Below are 23,658 nucleotides of genomic sequence, written 5' to 3' on the forward strand. Positions count from 1 at the left end.
ACTGGGCTTCCTCCCGCGGCCTCGCACCCATCGCAGCTCGGGGGTGTGAACTTCTGACTGGTTTGCAAAGGCAATATTGGCCTTGGCTAGGCGGAGCTTATACTATCTCATGGCAGAGAGAGGGGAGGGTTGGCTGGGGGGGAAAAAAGGGAAGTTGGTTTATACTTTGGCTTTTTAAAACTTTCAGGTTCAGTTTCAGCTTGGTCATCGTTTCTTCGCTGCTGAAACAAATGCAGCACTCAATAAAAATACAATTGCTCACAGTCCTGATGAAGCTGGGGATTGCACGCTCTTCACAACTAACATGATGCAAAGTTATGTGCCTGTATGGGAAGTCGTCTGAAAAATACAACGTGGGTGCTCACCATATGGTCTGTGTTGTAAATAATATAACTTCCCTGTTCATTTGAAGTGCAGCTGTTAAACTGGAGGGAAAAAATAACGTTTGAATAATTCACTGATAATACTGTTATGGAAGGATGACAAACAAGGCTAGTCTGGTAACTTTCTTATTAATGTAGATGTCCTCACTCTTTAAGCTCACTACCAATTTCATATTAATGATTTGGTTTCAGTTATTTTAAGCCAATCCAAAGAAGTATAGAGTATTGGAAAGCTCACTTGACCTTAAGGGTGGAACAGGTGAATTGCATCTGAAGTAATAAATGGGTTTTCAGTAACTCTAAATCTTATTGCAGCTGCATTTGCCATGATTTTCTATAGTATTGATTTCTGTGCATCTTTAAGGTGCACTTCTGCAGATCACTTTCTGCTGTTTTCACTACAGCTGTTACACTCTTGTTACATTTACTAGTGGTTGTATCATTTTTGTTTATGTGAGTGCTTTTAAATCCTAACAGTAAAAAAACCAGGTTAGAAATACAGCTGACTTTAAATAAAATTAGGTATCTTTAAACATAATTGCCATGATAAATAAATATGTCCAAACTAATGCTTTTAAAACACTTACGTCATCAGAAGCTTATTGCTCTTTTGTGCAATGAGTTCAATTTTTTTCTTCTGTCTTGTATCAGGTTTCTAGTTCATTGCTTGTCTAGTAACTATAATAGTGTTCTATGGACTTGTGTCTTTGCCAGTTGTTGATTATCTGTGCCTGCCTAATGAACTTTCATGACTAGCCTTAGGTTTTTTTGGGCAGTTGCCTTTTAAGGCAATATCTTGATATAGTCTAATGACGTTGTTTAAATGTTTTAAAGAACTTGTTCACAATTTTGACACTTTTTAGCCTAGAACAATGGTTTAAACACTTTCTTTGATTTTATATATATAGCATTTCACTGAAGTTTTGGACCTCTCAGATGCATGGATTACCTTTAAGGAGATGCGTGTATGAATGTGTATATATGTTTATACATATTAAAAAATGAGAAGAATAAAGTCTATTGTCAATAGGTTTACCTTTCTTATACTGGCATCTGCATGTCCACTGGGAAATATTTGGGGAGGGTGGGGGAAGGATTCACTGTTGGTTTTGGCTTTGAGAGCAACCACTAGCAGGATTCCTGGAATGCGTTTTCTCCGTTAATGTAGTTAAAGAAGCTGAAAACTTGGAAGCTAGTTGTACTTTAAAAATGGAGGTAGATGTTTCCTTTGGCAATGGAGACCATTTGAACAGTTCCTGCACACCTCAAATCCATTCCCCCTTACTGCAACTTTGATTGCTCAGGCCACAGATTTTTCTGACCTCTCAGTCATGCCAGTAAAACTGTTAGTAGGCCAGGTTATTTTTAACCTACGCTGGTTCACGTCATAGGCCCATGAAAAGTTGTACTAGCACAACTGAGGAAGCAGTTGCAGGCACAGGGTGGGAACTCATTAGGCTGGCTTTGTTGCCAGGAAAAAAAGTCAGTGAAAGCTTGGCTTCAAATCATAGCATTGAAATAAAAAAATAGATTAAAAGATCTGAAATAATCTTGATACTTGCCTTTTAAAAGCTGCCATACATTTTGAGTCACTTTTTGAGAATACCTTAATATATACATCCTGATTCATAAAATGAAACGTCCATAAGAGGTGCCACCAGTTGGTGTAACTTTCTAAAAGTCCATGCCTATGTTATCAAATTACTTTTAACTGTATATAAAAAAAAAATCAGCTGCATTATAGCATAGCTGAGGTTATCACATGTATCTTGTTGAATTCTGCTAACATATAGATTGCTTGTGTCTGTTTTGTGTTTTTAATATAAATTACGTGTGTTCTCATTTGCATTCTCTGAGCACATTTTATAATTGATTACTTTTTTCCCTGAGGTCACATAAAACTTTTTTTTTAAATAAAAAAAACCAAACCTCGTATTTATATTGTCAGGTCCATGAAAAAAGTCTTTGAAAATAGTCTTTCATTTTGCCTTGACATCTAATAAACTTTGTTTCTGTGTTAGTAAAGAAAAGGCATTCTAAAGAACGTCCTTCTACAAAGGAGAGTCAGGCTTGATTCTCTTTCCAAGACCTGGCACGTGGCCCCTGTTGTCTCTTGTCAAGTGGAAATCGGCTTCATACTCTTCCTCTCTTCCTGCGACAAGAATCTAGTTTAGTGTCTTACTCTCTTCTTTCCTAGCATCATGTTTAACTTTGGCACCCTAAGCTGATGGTGGGAGGGAGGAAGGAAGGAGTATAGCTTTGCCACTTAATATTATCCCCAAGGCTTAGCGTGTAACACCAGCAGCCCCATTCTCATGCGCTTTAATGAAAGTAGGGGCACAATTCTGTCTGCTCCCCTGTGATAAGCTATTCCAGACTAATTATTTCTACAGTCCATCACCAAATCTAGCAGCTCATTACTCCTATCCTGAAATTGTCTTCTCTTGTTAGATATTAGACAGTTTCTCACTGTGTCTGTGCTGAAGACTCCCATTTCAAATGCTGTTGATAGATAATGAGGGGTATTCTTAGTTTTGTATAATTATACTTTCAAAAAAGAAGCTTGACCCAATGTTTAATATATATGTTGCTCTTGAAATATTTTTGGAAAGGAGAAAATCATGGGAAATTGTACAGAAAAATGTGTTGAATGAACACCCTCTTCATCTTACAAGATAAATCATTTAGTTTAAGAAATATCAGTTTATGATTATGAATGTAATCTTGATCTTGTCACCTTGTGTATAAGGTTTGATAGTCTTTAATGACATAGTCGTACAGATTAGTGCTGGTCTGATGCCCTGGCTATTAGGTTTAGGAAGTTAAACTGTCAGAGAACTATCACTGTATAATAGTGGGAGGACAAGCTTCCTTAACTAGTTTGCTTTGTCAGGTAAGTGTTGCATCAACACAAGAATGAGAGAAGTATTGGTAATGTTTTTTGTTTGCAGTGGCCTGGTAATAAGACTAGAAATATTCTTATGTTGATTGTGGCCTTCATGAAAGGAATTGTTGCTTGGATATTTTTCACTTTTTGTCAAAGCAGTCCAATGATGAATTGAATTTCAGGTACTTAATTGCTCATTAATTTAAAGGAGTTCCTGTATTGGCTGGAGTTACTATTGGGTCCCTCATGCAAAACTGTATTAGTTTCCCTTCCTGATTTACCAAAAAACAGAGACGTTGAATTTTGTCAAGCTCCAAGTCTCAGGCAAAGCAAACACTGTTGTACTGGGATCCTCCGGATCCTGGTTATTGCAGAGACAACCCTGTGGTTTTATGAAATTACTGGTCTTATTACAAATTAGATTATTGGTAGTGTGTGTAAAGAAATATAAAATTTTTTTATTTCCTGGATTGTTCAGAAATACTTTGAAGCTTGTGTTAGAGGATGAGAGAAGAAAGAGAAAAACTTCATTGGCCATCACTGTTTAATTAAAAAAACAAATAAAACCAGTTGTGATTAGAGATGCTGATTGTAATTTGGTTAATTCCAAAAGCTACATGTTTTCATTACTATTTTCATACATGACTGTTTTTTTCTTACTGCAAGTCCTAACTGATAATGAAAACACTGTGCAATGTGTTATGGGTATGGTTTTGGGTTTTTGTTGTTGTTGTGGGTTTTTTGTTTGAATTTTTTTTTGTGGGTGGTTTGTTTGTTTTTTGTTGTGTGGGTTTTGGGGAGGTTTGGTTTGGTTTTGTTGGGTTTTTAAGAAAATGTGACTATATGGGAAGCCCTGGCAAAATCTTGCAAAATTTGTGGGGCTGTGATTTGGGTGGGGTTTTGTTTGGTTTAGGTTTGGTTTTTTTAGATGCAAAGAGAATAAAGCTGTAACTAGTGTTTCAGTAACTCAGTTATGCCAGGTATATTACATGCTTCATAGTAGGGTCTTCACATTTCTTGTGAATCACTTTATCTGGAATAGGAGTATTTTTTAAAAGATACCTTTCACTGTGGTGTCAGAGGCTTCCTCTGATAGTTACTTGTGGATTATACAAAAATAGTTTAAATTATGTGGAGGATATCTTTGGTCTTCTATCATCTCTAATAGCAAAGATGAGAATTCAAATAATTATCAGAAAGGTGGTGTGGTATCGAGCTTTGAAGATCTTCAAAGATCTTCTATATCAGATCAGGTTCAAGCTGTATAGAACATCGTGGGGGGAGTGGGGAAGGAAGACCATTCTGTGGGAATTATTGTCAAGTGCAGTAATCTTTACTGAACAGTGAAACATTTTTCATGGAAGTACTGAATGTTTTGGTATGTGTGTTTTGTTTTTTACTGTCTAGTCTCAGGATGGCAGAATTATTTATGGAATGTGAAGAAGAGGAGCTAGAACCATGGCAAAAGAGAGTGAAAGAAGTGGAGGAGGATGATGATGATGATGATGAGCCAATCTTTGTTGGGGAAATCTCAAGCTCGAAGCCAACTAGTACATGTAAGATAATATTTTTCATAATTTAAAACAGATATTTGAAGGTGTAAAACTTCAAGTTTACTTTGAAAATACAGAATTTTTAACAGTAAGACTTAAGAAATTCTACATCTTAAAGCTGTTCTGTAGTTTGCTCTCATACTGAAAATTGGAATTCTTAAGAAATTCTGTCCTAAAACCTGGGTTATGCACAGCTGTGTCTACCTCTAACCTTAAATCTCTGAAGTCAAAACAAGGACGTTTGAATGTTTTGGCATTAACAATATGGTTAAAACACCAATATATATATAATGCTGAAACCATGCATGCAATTGCTCTTAAAATAGTTGATATTTAGTTAGATACTTGGAAGTGTCTCCCTACTAAAGTCATGTGCATGAATTTAAGTCTTCATGTTACAGTCCCTCTTTTTTCTCCACCCCACATTTCATGTGTTGGTGGACAGTCTGAATGGGTGGAAATCATTCTGACAAAACCAAGGTAACTGTCTTAAGTGTCTATAACAAAAGCACAATCAGGAAAAGTGATTAATGTGAAAATAGTAGAAGCCTGTCTGTTAAGTAAGAGATTTTTATTAATAAATTCATTCATCCCCTGTAAAATAAAGAGTTTTTTTCATCAAGTTCTGTAGTTTTCTCCTTAATGCAGGCAGTGCAGGGAGTGAGGTTAGGTGGTTGTGATGACAGCAGATGTGTCAGGATTCCATGTTTGTCCTGTGCTTGGGCTTTGGCAGGTAAGTAAAGGAGAACATTATTTTTGTTTATTTTTAAATTAATTTTAGTAATGAAACTTTTTTATTTCTGTATGCAGCCATCTTGTAGTCAATTTTTAAGAGGTTTGACCTAAGGTTTCTCTAGCTATTGAATAACAAGACTTTGCCTGGTGAGGTTTACTGCTTTCAGTTTCTGCCTCATCTCTGCTATGCTTGTATCCAAGATTTCCATAGTCATTTTCTGAAGGTGTATAGTTTGCAGTGAAGAATCTCAAGACACAATGTTAAATTAGGCTCTCTGTCACATTCTGCTGCATGGACTTTGGAGCTATTATTAGCTGTTCAGTCATTTTAGTTCACAATACTTTCATTTTGCATCTGAACTCTATTTTACTTTGTTACTCACTGGGATAGTAAGTCTAACGCTTCTTACACTAGCTTAAAAAAGTGGAAAATTATGTTTTAAATATTAAAGAAATACTGAAGCTGATGTTAAAGTTCTCTCACCTGAAAATACTTCTTAAGGGTTAATCTTTTTGAATATTTAAAAAATATTCTAGATCCTTTTCAAAATTTGAAGAATATTTAAAAATTACTCTAAGAAGTTTTCTGCAGTTACAAACTTCTAGACGGACTGAAAAATACCCTTACTGTTTTCAGGAAGGTCCAGAGACCTCTGGATTGCTGTTGGTCATTGGCAGTAGGTCGTGGCATAAAACAACTATTAAGACACTAAGCATATGTTGGAACAACAAATACGCTAAGTTTCATTGCAGTCGTTGTAGTCTCAAGGTTTTTTTGTAGTCATAAAGGATGGAAATAGTTCAGGTGAAAACTATAATTTTGATATGATTTAGCAACTTCAAGAACTTTGGTAAAAGATGGAGACTTACAATGTATGCATCTTATTCTAGTGCTGTCCATACATGGTCCTGACACAAGTAAAATCATTTATGGTGTAACTTTTTACTTTATCTCTTTTCCTTCCCTTTCCTCAACTTTTCTCTTTGTAATCTTCTACTTCACTATCAAAAACAGCTATGGAAGAATGACCTCAGTTCTTCTCTGGCTTGTAAGTAGTACTACCTGGCAGTAGTCAGGCTTCAGTTTGTTATTGGTGATAGGCAAGGCACAGTGAACTCAACTTAGCTTATCACAGTTGTTTAGTTTTTACCTGAGAAAATTCTTGTCTGATCAGATGAAAAATTTGATGACAAATGAAGATCCGTGTGTAGTTCTTAATTTTTCTGAGAAGTATGTTTTCTGCAATACATAGCAGGGTTTTTTTAACCTTTTCCTGACAATGCAATTATCAGTTTTTGTACAGACTGGTGTGGAAAACTTGAAGGAAATAGTTAAAAACCGAACTTTGACATGCTGGCACAGTGTCATGTACAATAAAGTGCCTCTTCTGATGTACTGGAGGATTAGTTTGACTCGGATGAAAAGTAATTCACACTTTGCATTTCCTGCAACTGCTCATTTTTCATACAGTTACTGCTCATTTTTCTTGCTTCCTTTTTCATAATGATACAAACCTGTAATTTGTTGCTACTTTAAAATGTTGTTCTACATGTTAGCTTTCTTATACTTCAGTGCTGTTTTACCTAAACAGGACAAATAATGCCTTGATGGAGGAGGGGAAAGGGCACATCAAGTCTATGATCAATCAGTTGAGTCATGTACATCTAGTTTATAATTTCAAATCACTGGCTTCCCGAAATGTTCTTTTTAAAAACAGTAAAATCTACCTTTGTATTTTAGGATGTGAATTGTGTGCTCATCAGACTGTCTGAAGCTGAATATGCTTTGTGAGACATAACTTTTAGGATAGCTTCTTTTTTGTAGGTAGATGAAGGCTGTAGTTTCATTTCACTCTGGAATTCAAATATAAGGTATAGATTTATTAACAAAAACAAGAAGTATGTGTTCAGCTAAATCCTGAATTAAGTTAATCCTTGCTCATAGTTAGTGTTGTGTTGAACTAAAAATAGTATTACTATTACAGGATAAAATTTCATCATACCTTAAAAAATGCAAACCTGTTTGGATCTGTTGGTTGCAGCTGCTTTTTTATTAGTATGATCTAAATGCAGGTGGCAGGTTGAAAGCTGTGATCTTCTGAGCGCTACTGCTATTAGATTTATTTATCAACCTGAGTAGTGTATATTAATGAGCCATTGCTGGTGGAAACAGCCTTACGGTTATTAAACACGATGTGTAGATACTCTAAGATCTATTGTTTGAGATCCTGATGTAATTTGACCCTGGTTTGAGAAGGTACTTTAAATCTTGTTGGTTAGATATTGGAGGATCGATCTAATTTCATATGCATATTTTCACATGTCAGAGCAAGAAACTTGACAGCAACACTAACAGAATTGAGAATCTGGCGGTAGAAGAATATTTTGGTTTGATGAATATTTTTGTAGCGTTCTGGAATGATCAGAAACCCCAGACTAAGACATAAAAAGTCGGGGAATATGGTGGCGTTAGTTAGGGAGTAAACATCAAATCTAAGAAATGCCATGTGTTTCTGATGAGCTAGAACTCTGGTCATAGACTACCATGTAGATATGTAAGAAAATCAGTCCTCTCGTAATGCAATTCCAACACAACTCCTTTGATTGTTGGTCTGTTGATTTTTCTGTCACATTGGAAAATGGAGATCATGAAGTCTAAAAAAAACTTTGTAAGTGCTGTATTTTCCTGTAATGCAGGAGGAAATTGTGTAGTTACTGGTTTAGAGAAAATGCTTCCTTTAGTGTAAAGCGGTTCTAGTATTTGGGGAACTTACTATGTATATGAGAAACAGAAGTGAATAAATGCACTATAATCAGCAAAGCTCAATATTTACGAAATGTTCTTTTTTTGTTTGCACTCTTATTTGTGTGTTAATCTATCTCCAAGAAAATAAAAACTGAGCTTCTTAGGTTAACTAGCTTAACCTAAGAGAAGAGGAGTAGAAGAACATATCTTAATTTGTACAAATGACACTTTGTTTTGCCAGGTATTTATTTTAGAAATAATATTCTAATTTATAAGTCAAATCCTAATTGGCTTAATAGTGGATATGAATGCTACTTTTAATTTGAAAAGCAATTAAGCTATTAATTTAACTGCAATTAAGATAAATGTAACTTTTGACAGATATATTGAACAGAGTCAACCTCAGCTCATCACGGAGGGGGATACAGAATGGTGCACCCAGTAGAGGTACTTTATTGTCCTAATATGGTAATTAAAAACAAAAAATCCACAACACTTATGAAACGTCTGACTGCAAAATTATCTAAAGATAACTTTGGAATCCTTTGCAACAGGTACAGTTACTACATTCAAGCCTGACAGTCACCATTATGCGACACCTGCCTCCAGCCCCAGTGCCATGCCTGTTTCATCAGTCTTTCAGTCTGTATCCAGACCTACAACTAGCTCTGTAGCAGTTCAGCCATTGTCTATACCAGTGAATGTTTCAGGAACTTCACAAACACTACAGAGACCAGTTGCTGGATGTTTATCAACACAGCAGATGCCTGGGTCAAGTTCTGGAATATCACAGCCTGTTAGCAGACCTGTAACCATTCCAGTGACGACACAGCCAGTATCAAGAAGTATCACGGTTCCTGTAGTGGCTCAACCTGTATCCAGGCCAGTGATGACTGTAACAGCACAGCCTGTAATACTCAATCAGGTAAATTTTTATTTCCTTAAACTGTAAAATACTCAGGTGTAATTACTTTTGAATAAATTAATGAGGAACATACTGACTCAGTCTAGTAATTTGAAGACCTGGACTAGATTATAGACTAGCATTACATAAACTGTAAAGATTCTAGGACCATAACCTTGCACTGGTGAACTAAAATCTATATTTGAAATACTGATTTGCAAGACTCAAAGATGATAGCTTTAGTAACAGTGGAATTACATTAAATGAAAATCTTAGGCATAAGAGAAATCAGTACTCTTTAGGTTATTCTCTTTAGGTCCTGTGGAGAAATGATGGAAATTACCATTCTCTAAATTTTGCAGATTTCTCTGCTCAGAGACGGATCCTCCATAATGATAAATTAATTTCATTTTTAAATAGCTTGCATTTAGTGTTTAAAGTAACTTTGTGGTTTTCCCACCTGATTTTTACAGTGCCTCTCTTGGCATTTTAGCTTCTTAAGAGAATGCTGTAGTGGTAGCTCCCTAGGTGTTTTTGCTTTTTGGTTCATGTGTCATTTGTAGTGAAACAGTAATATGGTAAGGAGGACTTAAGCAACCAACAGTTGCAGGGTCAGTAGATGAAACAATTCGACAACATACTTGTTTTGTTTGAAAAGCCCAATTATGCATATAGATCATATATCATAAATCTTCCTGGATTGCCACAGAACCTCAGAATGATAACTTTGGGGAGTCAAGTTGGATGCCTTTTTTATTGCCTTAGTTGTTGGACATTTGTGAGAGAGAAAGAATGAAGATTAAAATTTCCTATTTGTATGAGGTAAACTATGATGTGATACCTTTACTGAAAATAATATAAGCTGGAACTGTTTAGACAATGTGCCTGTAATATTAGCTACTATTGTCGGGTTAAAGTGAAGCCTGACAGTAGGCATCATCTTCATCGTCCGTGCAAATATACACACCTGCAGTTTTCTCAGCTGTCAGTGTTTTGGTATAAATATAAATCATGCAGCCTAATGTATTCTGCATTTGCTGGACAGGGGTATCAGTCTGAATGAGCATAGTTAATAAGGCCATTAAAACATGAGAATTAGGTGTTCTTCTTAAGACTTATGGCTAAATCATTGCCGATGGGGGGTTGTATTTTAAGAAAAACAATGCAATGGAATCATTGCCTATCAACTGGGTAGGTGAATCTCTAGCAGATTCATTAGGAAAGAACTCATACTTTCCAATTTTGAGTCTTCAGCAGTTGATTGATAGATTGCAGAGAGAAACTGTGGGCATGTCTGCTGAAGCGGGTTAGCTGAATCAGTCTGTCACTGTAACTAAGAAGGCCTAAAAAATGATATAATCGAAAGTCCAGATATCGGTAGGATATCTAGATTGCCTCTGGGGTTCACTTAAATCTGTCTTTATAAAGCAAGACAGTTTAATACAGAGATGTCTGCTACTTCACATAAGGTATACACATCTTTCAAGTCTGTGAATTTTATTTTTATGAATGTTTACTTATGACATAGTATGCTTTATTAAATCCTTCAAAGTAGTGGGATGTCTTGCAGAATCTTCACTGCAAAAGAAAGCCCCCTTCTTTTCTTCCCTCGCCCATACATGCTCATGTTTTTGTTCTAATAGATAAAGCTGCTAGTGGCCTGTACATTGTTTTTATTAGAAAAGCTTAGAGTAAACAGACTTGGGAAAGCTGAACTTCTCCAAAAAGTATATGTAAGCTGGACGTAACTCATCAAGACAGTGATTTTCTTTAAAGACACTATGCACACAGCACTTCTTTTTGTGAGGGTTCTTTCTCACTCATTGAGTTTACTTTCAACAGGAATGTTACAGATGAGACTTTAGTTAAGTTTTATTGTCTGGCTTTGCCAAAATCTGCAGGTTGTTGTTCTTCCCTGGCAGAGTAGAGAAACACCTATTTGAAGAAGTTGCAGCCTGAAATATGACTTTCAAGGTACACAGCATGGACTCTAACCATGTATTAGTCAGTTCTGTCTATTCCAAGTTAGACTGACATGCTTTAGAAAGTAATGCATCCTTTTCTGGGATATCCAGTGTATAGATATTCCACTGTTGAAATTCTCATATGTTATATGGGTTTTTTACCGTGTTGACATTTTGATCATGGCTTTCATGAGCTCTTAATTTTTTTCTAGGTTATCCTAAATGTAACATTCTATTCTTCGGATGTTAAATTCTTGAGTACCTTTAGGAAGATTTTTCTGGATTTTTTCCCCTTGCTTAAGACATGCTAAAAGTGAATCTTCCATCTCTTCAACTTAACTTTTCTAGGTTCGGAATTGTATTTCCAATTTTAGCCTTATCTAGAATAATTTGTTGTCTTGTTTTTTGTATTGTTCCTGCCACTTGATTATGTTTTTTTTTTTATGGGTAAAGAGGCTTGTTTGGTATGCTTTTTTTTAGTGAGGTACTATAGTTCAGCTTCTTGGGCAAAGTTCTGTGATTTTTAGTATCACACCTGCCACATCATGTCATTTGCTCTTCTTAGTGTCATATGTATACTACCTGTATTTTGGTTCATGTCCTTGGTTTGAATTGTCTTAATTCAAGAGCTCCTTAGGTTTTTTAGGTTCCCCCCTCCCCCTTGTCTAGTCTTTATTTCACTTGAGGCCCCTGTTTTATATTGATGATTTTCTGCCTTGGGCTTTCTGTGACATTTTCATTCACACATTTTCTGTTACTTCCCAACTTGATTCTTCTTAAGTGGCAAGGGCTTCAAATAAGTTTTTCTGGGAAATGTTTGATGTTTGGATCTTCAGCTTCCAGATGTTGAAACTTTACCTTTGAAATTAAAATATTGTGATGTGAAGATGACTGAGGTATGACTAGACACTGTGGCAGGACCCCTCTTTAGCTGAACATCCTTCAGAGTTCCTTTGCATTCTTAACATGGTGCAATATTTTTTAATCTCAGGATGTCAAAGTTTTTTCTGTGGGAACTGATTGCTTTTGATCACCAACTGGGTTGAAACACACATTTCCTCAATTTCATAACATGTAGGTCTGTAATTTACCTTTTGTCAATATTTGGTATTCCAGTTTTATCATTGAAATACCCCTTTCCAATCACAGGCTTGATTCACTGACTTCCTGTAAAAGTCTAGTTTTTGTGTTCTTGTTACTGCACTACGTTAATGCAGTTCCAAAAATTCTAAGTTGAATTTGGCTTCAGTGGTACTGTTTACAGCAATTCTAATTCACTCAGACTACTGCTGTTGTATATGATAGCATAGGGCTATCCTCCTTAAGAAAAATTTGTTCTTAGTGGTGAAGATCTTCTATAATTCAGTGCTCAGAATGCTCTCCAATAAGCCCCAGCCAATTCTGTCCATACCTTTCCCCTACTTAATAGGGACTTTCGTCAGTCTGAGTGTGATTCAGGTTCCAGTTGTTCCTAGTTAATTTTGGGAGAGGAAAGGTCCAATACCATGCATTGTAATTCCTCTGTGTGGATTTGGTTACCAATTATCATGTTGGTTTCCACAGTTAGGAAGTCTAGGATGCGTAATATGAACCCAGTATTTTCACTAGTCTCTTGGAAAACTAAGAGTGGTGGTGGATTTTTTTTTTCACTTGAGCCCTAGGAACTTAACTTATAAAGGTATTGGGTTTTGCCTTTCTGCATGTGAGAACACCTGTACATGTTATTTTGATTTCCCCCTCCCCCCCATTGATGTGGTAAAGCTGTTTTGGTTTTTTCTTTAAAATGTTTTTGCTTTCTAAAGCATGGGAAGATACTGTTTTTTTCTATATGTAAAATGACAGAACCAAATTGCAAGAAAGGAGTAATTGTAAACAGAAAAGGACATTTTGAAAATTATGAGACTTTGAATTTCCAGGATGTCTGTTCTTACTTTCTTACTCACCGGATATGTTTAGTATGTACTAGGGAGATGTACCTATGCCATCAAAATATCCAGGCTATTATTTTGAAGAAAGTTGAAATGTTAACAGCACTTACAAACAAACAAACCACAGCATAGTAAGAGAAGCAGGTTTTGTGTGCAGCTATTGTATTGGTCATATTTCAAATGTAGGTGGTATGCATAGTCCTTCACACTAAGAGTCTACCACAGGCTTACCACCTGAGCATTAGTTGTGTTTGACATGGGGTTTGCAGGCTAAGCTGCTTTGCTTGTAACTTCACTGGCCAGTCTGAAACTATTGTGGCTACAGCAACATCTGCTCTGTTGTGACTGCACATGTAGCTGTTACTCATAACAAATAGAGTAGAGAAATATAGTAACTATTTCCACAACTGCTCTTGAACATTTATGGTTAATTTGGTTAGGTTGGATTAGGTCACTCACCAGAAGAAAGAGTGGCTCTTCATTATTATTGAGGTCCTACAGGGTCTTCATTTAAGAGATGTACAACAAAAAGGCAGGATGGGGAGAAGCATCTTCCTTTTTGTTCAAATCTTTTCTGGTACTTAGGAGTCCTAAAATAGATTATCATACCTGTATGTGTACTTGTGCACTTTAAATATCGTTCCATCAAGTTTAGTCAACATGGTGGTAGTTAAAAATGTGGTAACTTCCACAGGGATGTTTTCAAATAAGTGGCACAATTGTGAATGGGAAGCATTTTGTGAGATTGATCTTTACAGCAAAAAGTATTTTGGCCTTTGTCTCATGGATGCACTGATGACAAAGTCGTGTATTGGGTGAATTTTTTTAATTAATTATTTATTTATTTATTTTAGGAAAATGGAGCTACTTTTGTCAAGTTTTTTGTTTCACAATACAGCTTGATGAAGTGCAATTGAATTGTTTCAGAGTAGAAAGATCAAGTGCCAATATTTTGCTGTTCATACTTTAATGTTGAAATTAAACCTAACTCTATAATAAAGATTTTTCTTAACTCCGTATTGCTATTGCTGAAAATATTTCATGTTCCAGATTGTTTGTGTTAGGATGAATAGCCTATTAAAATGTGAGCAGCATTGATGAATCTTGGAAAGTGTGTTTCTCCTGTATCACCCCTCAACCTTGAATATCTGTAAAGAGAACTAAATTTCATGTTTCTTTTCCCTCTGAATTTTACCTATTGAGTGATCAGTGAAGGTGTTTGGTTTTAACAGTTTTCAGTGTTGGAGCCAAGAAACGTGGACTATTTCATTTTTTAGGTTATATGTAGTACTAAAGGGCAAACCTCTTAAACTGAAGGGTAAGAGGATACCTGTACTTGGAGATGCTCAAAACTTAATGTAACAAGGCGCTGAGAAACATGAATCAACTTTTAGGTTAGCTGTGCTTTGAAAACAGGGTTTGATTATATTATTTCCAGAAGTCCTTATGAAATTACTCTACATAAAAGAAAAAAAACCCTTAGTGATATAATGAATTTGAGTGCCATTCCCAGTCAACATTCTACAGATAAACTTTTACTTTCATTAAAGCTTGACCACTTAGAATTTGATTGATTTAGTATCATCTTGCTTTGAGAAGCTCCTGCTTGCTGCAAGTTTGTGCTACTTTTGAGTTCGATTTTCTGATCTTTTAAAATGCAGCTAGCTGTTGTGCAAGAGTAACAGGCAAATGCCTGAGTTGGGATTGAAGGAAGAAAGTATTAGAATTTTTTGAAAAACAATTCAAGTATAATTTGAGACATCATCAGATTTTTGAACAAAAGCTGTTACAACTAGCAACTCAAACAGGTGTAGTAATATTTCATAAAATGGACTTTCCCAGGTCTTACAGTTGTTTTTACAATCCTGATACACAGCTAAGAATAAATTAACAACCACTGATAAGAGTTGCAAACTTACCAAAATGTCAAAAGAAACTATTTTGGGGAGATTGTAATTAACTTGATTTACAGCTGAGTACTTATGAGTACTTTTAAGCAATCATATGTTTTTAAAATAAACCCGTTGAAGCCTGCAAGTGAAAAATGTTAAACCTCAAATTTCTTTTCCCTCTTGAAAATATCTTATTAGGATTATATTATGGATTCTCCACCAGCTGCACCAGATAATACATCTGGTATACTGTTTGGTGTGAGACAGAACTCGGGAGTTCCACAGTACCAGACTGGGCCAGCAGTGAATGTAACAGGTGGGTATAACTGTAGTAGTTGATAAGAGAAAGAAAGAGTCTAATGTAATTTAATTGTAGCGCAGATCTTTGGGTTATAACTTTAAATAGGCTTTCTAGAACATAGTATAGCTACTTTTTTCTTCCCCTGTACATAACACTGTATAATGTTTAATGAAATAAACTTTGGAGCCTTGTGTTGTCAGGCTTTGCTTTTCAGCACATTAGACTGACTGTAATATCAACTGATGTCGTCTTATAATGCTCACTTAGATGGAAAAAAATATTGCCAGATCCACTGTAATTTTTTTGACCGATAAAGGCTCATTTTCAGTATATCCAGCACTCTTTGACGAGCATGAATAGGAATGGCTGTTAGCAAGAGAGGGGCTGTGAACAGTACCAGAAGAACTTTGAGTCTGCTGAGTGGATTCCCTGTGATGATGATCTTGGTTTCCTGACTGCTATATATAGGACTTGGAGTAGATGGGATCAATAGGATCCTGTCTGAAAACTAGGGGAAGAGAAAGAATATGTAGTTTGACAACTAAAGTATTTTTTTTCAACTAGCTAAATTGTGTTTCAGCAGAGACTATGTAACCTACTTAAAAACAAACAAAAAAGTGCCTTTTTTCTGTCACAGCAGATGAAGTAGATTTGAAGCGTGCAGTGTATTCAGTCTTAAACAGGCTATAACTTGGGACTTCCCTTCTCTTTTGTGAAGGATTGCACTTTTGTAGTAACTGACCAGAATCCTGTCATTCAGTCTGTAAGTTACAGATGACAATCAATTCTGATTCTTCCATGAGGTAATTGGTTAGTACAATGAATGGCCTCACCAGTCATACTAACAAGTTATGTAGAACAGAGTGATTGCTAGTTTATTCTGCTTGATGTGATGATTTTGCATCTCTAGTTTAGGCATTCACTCCAGATACTTACCAATGAAGGGTTGGTAGTGTATTTCATTGTACATGTCCAACTATTCTGTGATCATTCCTGTCTTATTGGGTTAAACAGCTTTTTGTAAAGTAAGCAAAGGTTTTATTTCTTGCAAATGGTTCAGCATTCCAGCCCTTGTTTTCCAAGGAACAGGTATTAAAGTTTAATTGTTTGTGGGTTTGTTTTGTTTGTGGGCTTTTTTTTTAATTTAGGAGACCTGCTTGCATATTTAAAAACTATTTGTAGTAGTCTCTTACTCAGAAAAATTAAATATTTGAAAGCATCAAGGATTGTCATTCAAAGTGTCTTAAATATAGCATACTTAGTCTATGTTTATTTCTGTAAGATGGCAATAGGATTTAGAAATTAAAAGGTTTATGATGGTGGGTTGAAACACAAGTATCTTTATGACACAGAAAGCAAATTTAAGGTAACATTTCACTTCACAAGAAGGAAGTGTCTGCATATTTTGTGGTTTGGCTTGCATGGTGAGGTCACGTAATGCGCTTACGTTCATGTTGTTCGTATGCGCCGATGCCTACTTGCCTGTGTTGGTGCTATGCTTCCTCTAATTCATATGCAGCACTGTGGGCACAAGACATTCTGGAATATGGTATTTAAAAGCAGAATCCTTTTGGGAACTTGCCTGTGATATTCCACAGGACAATTTAACTTCTGTACATGGATTGTTAAAGACATTTTTTAGCTCAATATAGCATAAATATTTATTTCTGAGGTCTAAGTAGGAAAATGACAAGCTGCTAATGGACACTAACCAACCATTTTGTTAGGTTGCTAAATAGGTGGTGGTGTTAAGTTAAACAGCATTGGTAACTCTCATCTGCAGGTTGGATGGGCACTGGGGATGTATGTAAAACTGTAGTTTGGCTTTCTGAGAATATTTTGGGATCACTCTCCCACAAACTTCACCCACTTGGAGGAACCAGAAAATGCCATAACCAATAGAAGAACTGTTCTGTGGTATTTAGGAATTGACTGGACTTATACATGTGTTCATAGCACTAGATTAATGGGAGATGTTGGTGAGGGACAATGCACCAGAGGCCTGAAATAATTTGGCTTTCATGTCCCTATTCTGTTAGTTGGATGCTTTTATTCTAGGTTACCATTTCTAATGTCTTTTGCCATCATTCATAAAATCAGGCCCAGCAAGCACAGATGCACATAAGTGTTAAGGATTTTACAGTGGTGATGTAATGAGAAACCTGTCAGCAAGGTGATACTGAATCCAGTACACTTTGCTCCTTCTTGCAATCATTTTAGATGTTGTACACAACAATACTGTGTGTATGAGTATAGCCAACTGTTTTGTAATAGCTACAAAATATTTACAGAAGTACTCACTAATAGCATGAAGTGAAGGTAATAGACTCCTGAGCAGCCTGAAAAACAAACAAGAATTGTTTGGCTGCTGCTTTTCTCTGCTCTCGAGTACTTGGAGTTCCTGACAGTTTTGGCTATGTGATCTGCTGGGTAGAGGATTGGACAAACTAGTCTGGAACACGGGTGATCCAAGGAATTCTTGTTTCCACGCACCAGTTGAGAGAGGCACTTTGGTGAAAAGAGGAATCACTCTGATTTATACTAGCTAGATATTAAATAATACTTGGAATTGGTTTGTTTATTTTTCAAAATAGGCTTTAATTTTTTTTTTAATGAACAAACAACAGAATTCAAATGCAAACCTATGTATATTCTCCTAGTATTATTATAATTCTTCTGAAAGAGGGAATTTATTAGATCAGAGTTGTATAAACTGAGTTAAGAATGCTCACCTTTATAAATAATGTAAAATAGTGTTCAAAGTTTTTGTCACAGATGTGTCAAGCTTTTTTAATTGAAATTATTACCAGTTTTGTTAACATGTAAAAGTAGTCCTTTTTTCCAAGTCAGGTTTTCTACAGTAAAATAAAATACTTTACTGAAGATTCTTGTAGAATCAGTCAGACCTTCTCTCTTTTCCCTGGCCCTCATTACACAACTACACTTAATTAAATATATAGCAGCAGTTCCTGCTGTAGGTTGATGGCCTGATGCTCGAATAACCTCAGTGATACAAAAGAATGCGAAAGTCATACCAGCTGTATGGAAGCCTTTGCTGATCAAGACACATATGTCAATGTAACCAGCTCATATATCGAACAGTGCAAGTATAAGTAAATTGAAAAATCCTGGGAAGTAGTAGTATCTAATGAATAAGCTGTTTATTTTGTGAATGTGTTAATTACCTTAGGCAAACAATGCATAGAGAGGGACGTTTAAGCTTAATATGTTATTTTATGTCAGAAAGAAGGAAAGGTGTGCTACAAAGGAGAACGTTAAGATGATTAAATATGTATATAACAAGTGAATTATGTTTTCCTGTATATGAGGCATAGTGCAATAAATTCTCCAAGATGCTTAAATATCAGCGTTCCCTGCTGGGATTCTTTGTTTCTGTGGATTGAATGGGAAGACTATCCAGACTGTTTGCTGGGTATAGATGGTTACCACTGAGTAAACACAACTTGGGGGTGGGAGGGGGTTGTTTTGTTTCTTCTCAGAAGAAGTTTGAATAATTTTTTGTGATGCAAGTTATCTCTGTTTGTTGAGAAGACTTTTAAAGATACTAATTCGGTTTCTTACTACACCCAAAGAAATCATTGGAGCAGCTAGACTGTTGGGAGGGGAATATACAAGCATGTCCTTAATTCAGATAATTGTGTCCGGAACTGAAGTCCAGTCCCTCTCATATTTTATCATAGTCTTAAGGCTATTTGCAGTCTATGATTGTGAGAGATTTACAAGGCCTGTGCTGGCACTTCAGACTTCTTGGTATGTAGCTGTGCTCTCTCAGGTCCTGCTTGAGGACTGCTATCTACATTGAGATTACATTGTCAAGGGTAATCTTACAGTGACAGAGACACGGGTTTCAGGACAAGATGAGCCAAGTATTGATGGGCATGTTAATCAGGCACTGAACCTCTGCATTTCTGAGTTATGTTTTAGTGATTTTCTTTTTTTAGAAGAAATACTGCAAAAAATAAGTGAATCAACTGTTCTTTCAGAAGAGAGCAAATAGGTGTGCTGTGATTGGTCATTAGAAGTTACAACACTGTTTTCATTTTGCAGACAAACTGAAGTCTCAAATGTTTTACAGAGTTAAATAACAAACTAAACCAACATTAACATAGGACCAGAAAAAAGGAGAGATGTTTTTCATCAGAAGGGCAGAGGTTGTTCCAAATAGTGGGCACTGCAGAAACTAGCTGCTTAGCTTAACTTTATTACTGTGAACTCACCTTGTCTCAGATTAGTGTGGGTCAAGATGTGAAAAGTAGGCCAAATAAATTCAGGTGGTCATAGCATGATTTACTGGATTTCAGGGATGGGGCTGTGTCTTTTTGCATTTACCCTTTCCTTCTCCACTGGCCTTAGAATATTCAGTCTGAGTTGGATATTGTTTTCTTAACTTCTGTATGGCTTATTATTTTAGGGAAATCTTAACTGCTTTGTGTAGACTTGTCCATCCGTTAAAGTATAGGCATCAGAAATGTGTTCGTAATATACTATGGAAAAAAACTGAGGTTCTTTAATTTAAACCACTGTAGGTCTGAATGAGAGTGGTTTTGTATCTAAGCGTCCTGCTACTTCTGAAGGCAACAGTGTAACTCCAAAAAAGGCCAAGCCTAATGAGGTTGGTGCTGGAAGCAATTCAGCTGTTTCACCTACAGTTAACTCTCCAACAGTAACACCATCACAAAATGTATCTTCAAAAGGTAGGGTAGATCAAATGGTCTAGCTGTCAATCCATGCATCTGTTTCATGGAAAAAGCTAGCACTCTTGTAATGTTTAAGTTAATTGGTATTATTAATGCTATTAAGGCAGTGTAAATAAGTAAACTCTGTTCTTATGCCTTAAAATAAGAAAAACCTTTCCATGCAAGGATTTATGTACCTGTGAAGACAGATGATCAAAATAAATGCCCCTGACCTCATATGCTTAGTTCAGGTTTTCTATGTCAAAGAATTGAATAGAGTTGAAACTTTAAAAAACAACCAACCGGACAATCAAGATTGAAAAAATTCTGTGACTGCTGAATTTATCAACTAATTCTGATTAGATAAAAGGAAGAAAAAAAAAAAATCAGTGTAGGAATGTCAGGCAAGGCAGCAAGGACTCAGGTTGTGGAATCTCCATCCTTGGAGATACTCAGAAGTTGACTGGGTACGGCTCTGAGCATCCTGATAAGGTTGGACTTGCTTTGAGTGGGAGGTTGGACAAAAACACCTCCGCAGATCCAACCTAAATTATTCTGTGATTCTGTACTTTGACTAACTATTGCAAAGTGTGTTTTGCAGTTCCCCCCTTTCTTTTGCAGCAGTGTTTTTGATACAGTTTAAAATAATAGTGGGAAAGGAGGAGGGGGATCTAAGTTTCAAAGAGAGGATGTTCTTTGGAAGACCTTTCCCTCCCTACAAGAGAGGTGGTCTGGCTGTTTCAGCATATTAATGATTAGGTGCATTTTCCTCCTGAGCCAAAAGGTGCTTTCCAGTTGATTGCAATAGGCGAGGATTTATTCCTGACTTTGAGATATTTCCAACCACATACTCTCTCCTATAATGTTAAAATGAGGAGCTACCTACAGTGTGATTCTGTTCTTTGGAATCATTTCATATTTGGGTTTTTTGCATGTCTTGTTTGCAGCTGGTTTGCTATCACACTCTTCCCCAGCAACCAGAAGGAAGTGGCTATAACATGGAATATTGTAGCAAAAAATTTTCCTCCACCCTGTGTTGGGTAAAACAGATACTGTGCTGCAGCCTATAATATACAAAAGATAACTTGGAGGATCTTATAAATGCAGTAACAAAGGAGTAGATCATATTTTACTGAGAATCTTATTTTTGAGTTTGTCTCTAAGCTGTCCCATGCTAGCATAGTGATTTCTAATCTGTCACAGAATCCAGTACAGAAGCACCGCAGAACACTAGATCTTGCCGCAGAACCTGTTTTCTTCCAACTCAGCTCGCACTTCGCTGTGACGTGTCAAAATATTTTACAAACTGTAATAGCGAAGACTTGCAGCACTGTTTTGCGGTACATCTCTTGCATGGCCATCCACTCATGTGAAGGACTTTCTGCTTAATTATGATCCTTAGCAATACTGTTATCTTCAAGGAAAAATACTGTTTGATCCATGTCTACCCCATGGACTATGCAAGACTATTTTTGTGAAAAAATGTGTAACACTGTTGCATGGTCAACTCTTAACTCATACACTTACTCATTCCCTTGTTATAAGGTGAATGTATTTGTGTGTTTATTTTTATTACACTTTTTCATAGCCCTGGCAGGGTACAGTTGACTCTACAGTTGAGATGTTGAGACGTTACTTAAAACTCTTCCTGTGTTTAACCTCTTCTTCTAAACTACTTACTCAGCATGGCGTCCTGCAGATCTGTGAATGACTTGAGAATGCAAGAGAACTTCATCTGGAAAAGTAGCTCTTGCTCCAATGTTTTTTGGCAGTTTGGAGAAAACTGGAAGCCTGGGTTTATTCACTGAAGTTTAAGCTAATGCAAAGGTTTTTTGTTTTTGCTCAAAAGGTATTGATCATTTTATGTTGATAAGAGAAATACTATTTCCTTTCATTACTGGGAGTAATCATTTAGAGGATTTATTCTCCAGGTTCTCCAAAGACACCTTTGCTCAACAGGAATGATGCATCTGAATAGGCCTAGGTTCCAACAACTATCCAGAGAGAAATATTCTCATCATTGAGAACCAGAGGGTGAAATTCCTTTCCAAAACCAGTTATCTGAACCCTATTGTGATGATGATCAGGTCATGGCATAAAACAGGTTTTACATGTTCATATGAAAATTAAAGTTCTTAAAACAAAAACATCAAAAATCTGTCCTATCCGGGGAGCTGGGGGGTGGTGGTGCACAGAATTAGTGCTTAGTCTCTATCATGCTACCTTCACCCCCTCCCATTTTATCTTTATTTGTTGCTAAGATTTTGTAAAAGTTGTTTATAGGTCTATATCAAACAGAACAAATTCAAACTCCGTTTGGAAAAGAGGAAGGGTAGTTAAAAGATGGTTGTAAAACCTTGCTTATGGTTACTACAACTACATGAATTGTAATAGTTTTCGTTTGAAATAGCATATTTTGCTAGAAAAATAATAAATAGAGTATTCTGCTTGTGAATTCTGAATCTTAACGTATTTTAAATTTTACAGGTACAAATGCTGCATCAAGCACCATTAAAAATGGAGGACCTTTTCCACGAGCTTGTCCGAAGTGCAATATTCATTTCAATCTTATGGATCCTCTAAAAAATCATATGAAGGTAAAATATTTTGGGGCTGGTAAACATTATAACAAACTTATGTGGCCTTCTGTTTGGTCATGGAAGAGTGCAATGTTTTGATATGAAGATAGTCTGGCTTCTGGCTATGATCAACAGACCCTAAATGCTCAATGACTTGCAGTCATGGAGAGGAAGAATGGAGTAGGGGAGTTCTAAATCTTGCCACTTTTTGCCTTATTTTTCCAATGAATTGAGGCATATTTGCTGTCTGTGTATGATTTCTCTCTGCCACAGCTGTGACTTCTTGAACCATTGGCCAGATTCAGGTGAATTTGATGAAGGTAAGTGCCTGTGATAATAGGCAGCCGGTTGACTCACATCTGTGTTAGATGGCTACTGAGACAAAGATGACAGTGTAAACTTACCTTTTTATCTTGATATATCATTTGGTAGCTAAAAAAGTTGTTAAGCTGAGGGGAAAAACTTAATTTGTAGTTCGTGCACTTAAATGCTGTGAGAAACAAAACTTTCAGAAACCAAGCATCACTTAGTCTGCTTATGAAACTGCTTGTTGTTGTTTCTGGAAACATTGTTTCCTGGGAAATATTTATTATTATTTAGCAAAGATTCATGCAATTCTCAGGCATATGTATTCCATTTTAGGTGGCAGAGAAATGGCTTTGCACTCTATACAATTTAATAACCCATGCAAAAAGGAGTATGAACTACTGTGTAATAGAAGTCCGTGAGGCTCTGAGTTACTGTTAACACAGATCATTCTGATTTACTGGGCTTAAGATAGCCTAAATGGTAGCTACTGTCCTTTTCAGGTTCAAAACACAATTAAGAAACATACGTAACAGTTGGAAAAAATCAAGGCTTTTATCTTTCTCTAATCATTATCTGTAGAGAATAGCTTTTGCACTGAGTACATGGACCGAATGAAACAACCATTGAAGAATTGGGTTTACTTAGTATTATTTATTTAAATTTTTAGTTAAACTGTATGGGATAAATATATGGAGTTACACTTCCACAGCAGGAAATGAAGTTTCCTTACTAGTAGGCTTATAGAAAGTAGTCCTGCACAATAAGAACCATTATTCAGCA

The 23,658-nt window shown here is 36.2% G+C and overlaps 1 protein-coding gene across 1 annotated transcript in view; it reads left to right on the plus strand.

Moving 5' to 3' along the window:
- The first annotated feature begins 4,684 nt into the window (after positions 1–4,684).
- The window catches only part of LOC104078766 (zinc finger protein 280D-like), a 19,890-nt gene continuing 916 nt past the window's right edge, over positions 4,685–23,658 (plus strand). The window contains exons 1-6 of the mRNA XM_009580536.1: positions 4,685–4,826; positions 8,686–8,751; positions 8,859–9,229; positions 15,191–15,308; positions 19,841–20,008; positions 22,478–22,587. Of these exons, the coding sequence (XP_009578831.1) occupies positions 4,685–4,826; positions 8,686–8,751; positions 8,859–9,229; positions 15,191–15,308; positions 19,841–20,008; positions 22,478–22,587 (975 nt within the window). The remainder of the gene's footprint in view (positions 4,827–8,685; positions 8,752–8,858; positions 9,230–15,190; positions 15,309–19,840; positions 20,009–22,477; positions 22,588–23,658) is intronic.

This window comes from Fulmarus glacialis, unplaced genomic scaffold, assembly GCF_000690835.1.
Source record: "Fulmarus glacialis isolate BGI_N327 unplaced genomic scaffold, ASM69083v1 scaffold5106, whole genome shotgun sequence".
Lineage (NCBI taxonomy): Eukaryota > Metazoa > Chordata > Aves > Procellariiformes > Procellariidae > Fulmarus > Fulmarus glacialis.